The sequence below is a fragment of the Portunus trituberculatus genome, chromosome 2 (assembly GCF_017591435.1).
Source record: "Portunus trituberculatus isolate SZX2019 chromosome 2, ASM1759143v1, whole genome shotgun sequence".
NCBI classification, from domain to species: Eukaryota; Metazoa; Arthropoda; class Malacostraca; order Decapoda; family Portunidae; genus Portunus; species Portunus trituberculatus.
In genome coordinates this window covers 7,437,358-7,439,857 of record NC_059256.1, presented here as the reverse complement: position 1 = coordinate 7,439,857, position 2,500 = coordinate 7,437,358, and the positions used below count along the sequence as shown (strand labels likewise).

Genomic DNA, 2,500 nt, shown 5'->3' with positions numbered 1-2,500 from the left:
ATTTTTTTTTTATTTTAGTGCGTTTTTCTTATTTTTTACAGCAATTGGTGAAATACAGCAGGCTTGGGAAGGTAATGCTGCTACTACTACTACTACTACTACTACTGCTACTACTACTACTACTACTACTACTACTACTACTACTACTACTACTACTACTACTACTACTGATTCATTTATTGCTATACTAAAATTTGTGTTTTTTGTTAGTTTACTACTACTACTACTACTACTACTACTACTACTACTACTACTACTACTACTACTACTACTACTACTACTACTACTACTACTACCACTACTACTACTGCACCACTACTACCACTGCCACCACTACACTGCACTACCACCACTACCACTACACTACTACCTACCACTACTACTACTACTACTACCACTACTACTACTACTACTACCACTACTACTGCTACTACTACTACTACTACTACTACTACTACTACTACTACTACTACTACTACTACTACTACTATGTTTGAAAAAAATGATTATGTTTAAATTGACTAATATTCTCTCTCTCTCTCTCTCTCTCTCTCTCTCTCTCTCTCTCTCTCTCTCTCTCTCTCTCTCTCTCTCTCTCTCTCTCTCTCTCTCTCTCTCATTTATCTTTTACCCATAAACTACAACCTAACCTAACAAAACACACACTATTCACCTCTCCCTCTCTCTTTCTATGCACGAGTCATCTTCAGAAGATCCCTAAACTGATCCTCTCCCTCTCTCTTTCTATGCACGAGTCAATCATTGTACCTTTTGTCATTTAGTCTAAAAAAACAACCTAACCTGACAAAACGCTCGTAACTCACCTCTCCCTCTCTCTTTCTGTACACGAGTCAGTATCTTTTATCATTTACCTTTAAAAACCAACCCAATGCTTCAAAACCCCCATAACTCACCACTCACTGAGGCACCTTAGTAACCCTCTCCCTCTCTCTTTCTGTACACGAGTCAGTACCTTTTATCATTTACCTTTAAAAACCAACCCAATGCTTCAAAACCCCCATAACTCACCACTCACTCTCTCTTTCTATGCGCGAGGCACCTTACTAACCCTCTCCCTCTCTCTTTCTATACACAAGTCAGTACCTTTTATCATTTACCTTTAAAAACCAACCCAATGCTTCAAAACCCCCATAACTCACCACTCACTCTCTCTTTCTATGCGTGAGGCACCTTACTAACCCTCTCCCTCTCTCTTTCTATACACAAGTCAGTACCTTTTATCATTTACACAAAAAAAACAACACAGCACTTTGAAGTCCCCATAACTCACCTCTCCCTCTCTCTTTCTATGCGCGAGACACCTTACTAACCCTCTCCCTCTCTCTTTCTATGCGCGAGGCAGGTCTGGGCTTCAACCTGTCAGCGGTGCAGGGAAAAGCTTCAGCATCGGCCAAGAGTGTGGGGTCCTTCTTCAGTTCGGCCTTCAGTAAAGCAGGCGCCAGTGTGAAGGAGGCTGGCTCGAAGATTAAAGAGAGTGTGGAGAAAAATGTAAGTGAGAGAGAGAGTGAGTGTGTGTCTGTGTGTGTGTGTGTGTGTGTCCATCCTCTGTCAGTGTTAGCAGGTGTTGTCTGTCTGTCTGTGTGTCTGTCTTTCCCATCCGGTTGACTGTGTTGTACATGGTCATTAGGTCTCCTCTCTCCCGTCTGTCCTTCAAAGTTGGTAGTTCCATTTCCTTCAGTGTTTCTTCATAGGGAAGGTCCTTCATCTCTGCCACCATCTTTGTAGCAGTCCTTTGCATTCTTTCCACCTTCTTCATGTCTTTCTGCCTGTATGGTGGCCACATCACACACCACACCACACCACACCACCACACACACCACTGCTGTATATCCTGGTGTAGGTGTGGACATGGTGGTTATGATGTTTTTCATGGTCCTCTTATCCCTGTCATTGAACGCCAGCCTGATGTTAGTTAGTGTGTTGTGTGTTGCAGCAAACAGTCCAGTGTTGTGTCTTTCTGGAGTCAGGCTGTCTTGTATAATCACTCCCACCTCTCTCTCTCTCTCTCTTCACTCCTTATCAGTGTAATCTCTCACCCAACTTTGCATTCACACATAAGTCTTCTGTTTTGTGAGAGAGAGAGAGAGAGGTGGGGGGGCCAGACTGTATGATCATTTAAACACCACAGACATAAACAAACACACAAAAACACCCCAAAACTAATGCAAAGAAATAAAAACATGCACTAAAACACACAAAAAAAAACACAATTTAATCAACACACACACACAAACACACCTTAACCTAACCAAACGCCAAAACAAACCCCAAAAAAACACACTTCCATCCTTTGACCCTCTTCCATCCTTCTTAATCCTCCTTCATCTATTACCCTTGCATAGAAGCTTAGTAAATAGTAAACTAGTCATGCATCATCCTTTACTAACACCAAGCTGGGAGTTACTAATGAGTTACTGATACTCACAACCACCTCATAAGTCACTGCCACTTCTGTATCATTCAGGGCCTCTCTCTCCTG

General features: G+C 42.1%; 1 protein-coding gene and 1 long non-coding RNA gene across 5 annotated transcripts in view; one reads left to right on the top strand and one right to left on the bottom strand.

Annotated features, from left to right (window-relative positions):
* The window catches only part of LOC123504258 (synapse-associated protein of 47 kDa-like), a 22,030-nt gene that overhangs the window by 6,873 nt on the left and 12,657 nt on the right, over positions 1-2,500 (top strand). For 3 of the 4 annotated variants that reach the window (XM_045254676.1, XM_045254650.1, XM_045254667.1), the window contains 2 exons: positions 42-71; positions 1,364-1,509. In XM_045254676.1, the coding sequence (XP_045110611.1) occupies positions 42-71; positions 1,364-1,509 (176 nt within the window). The remainder of the gene's footprint in view (positions 1-41; positions 72-1,363; positions 1,510-2,500) is intronic. The other variant, XM_045254658.1, reaches the window with a different exon arrangement.
* Positions 766-1,288, bottom strand: LOC123504313. The gene is made up of 3 exons (XR_006674801.1): positions 1,250-1,288; positions 974-1,118; positions 766-858 (listed from the first exon to the last, which is right to left on the bottom strand). It is a non-coding gene; the product is annotated as an uncharacterized LOC123504313 (long non-coding RNA).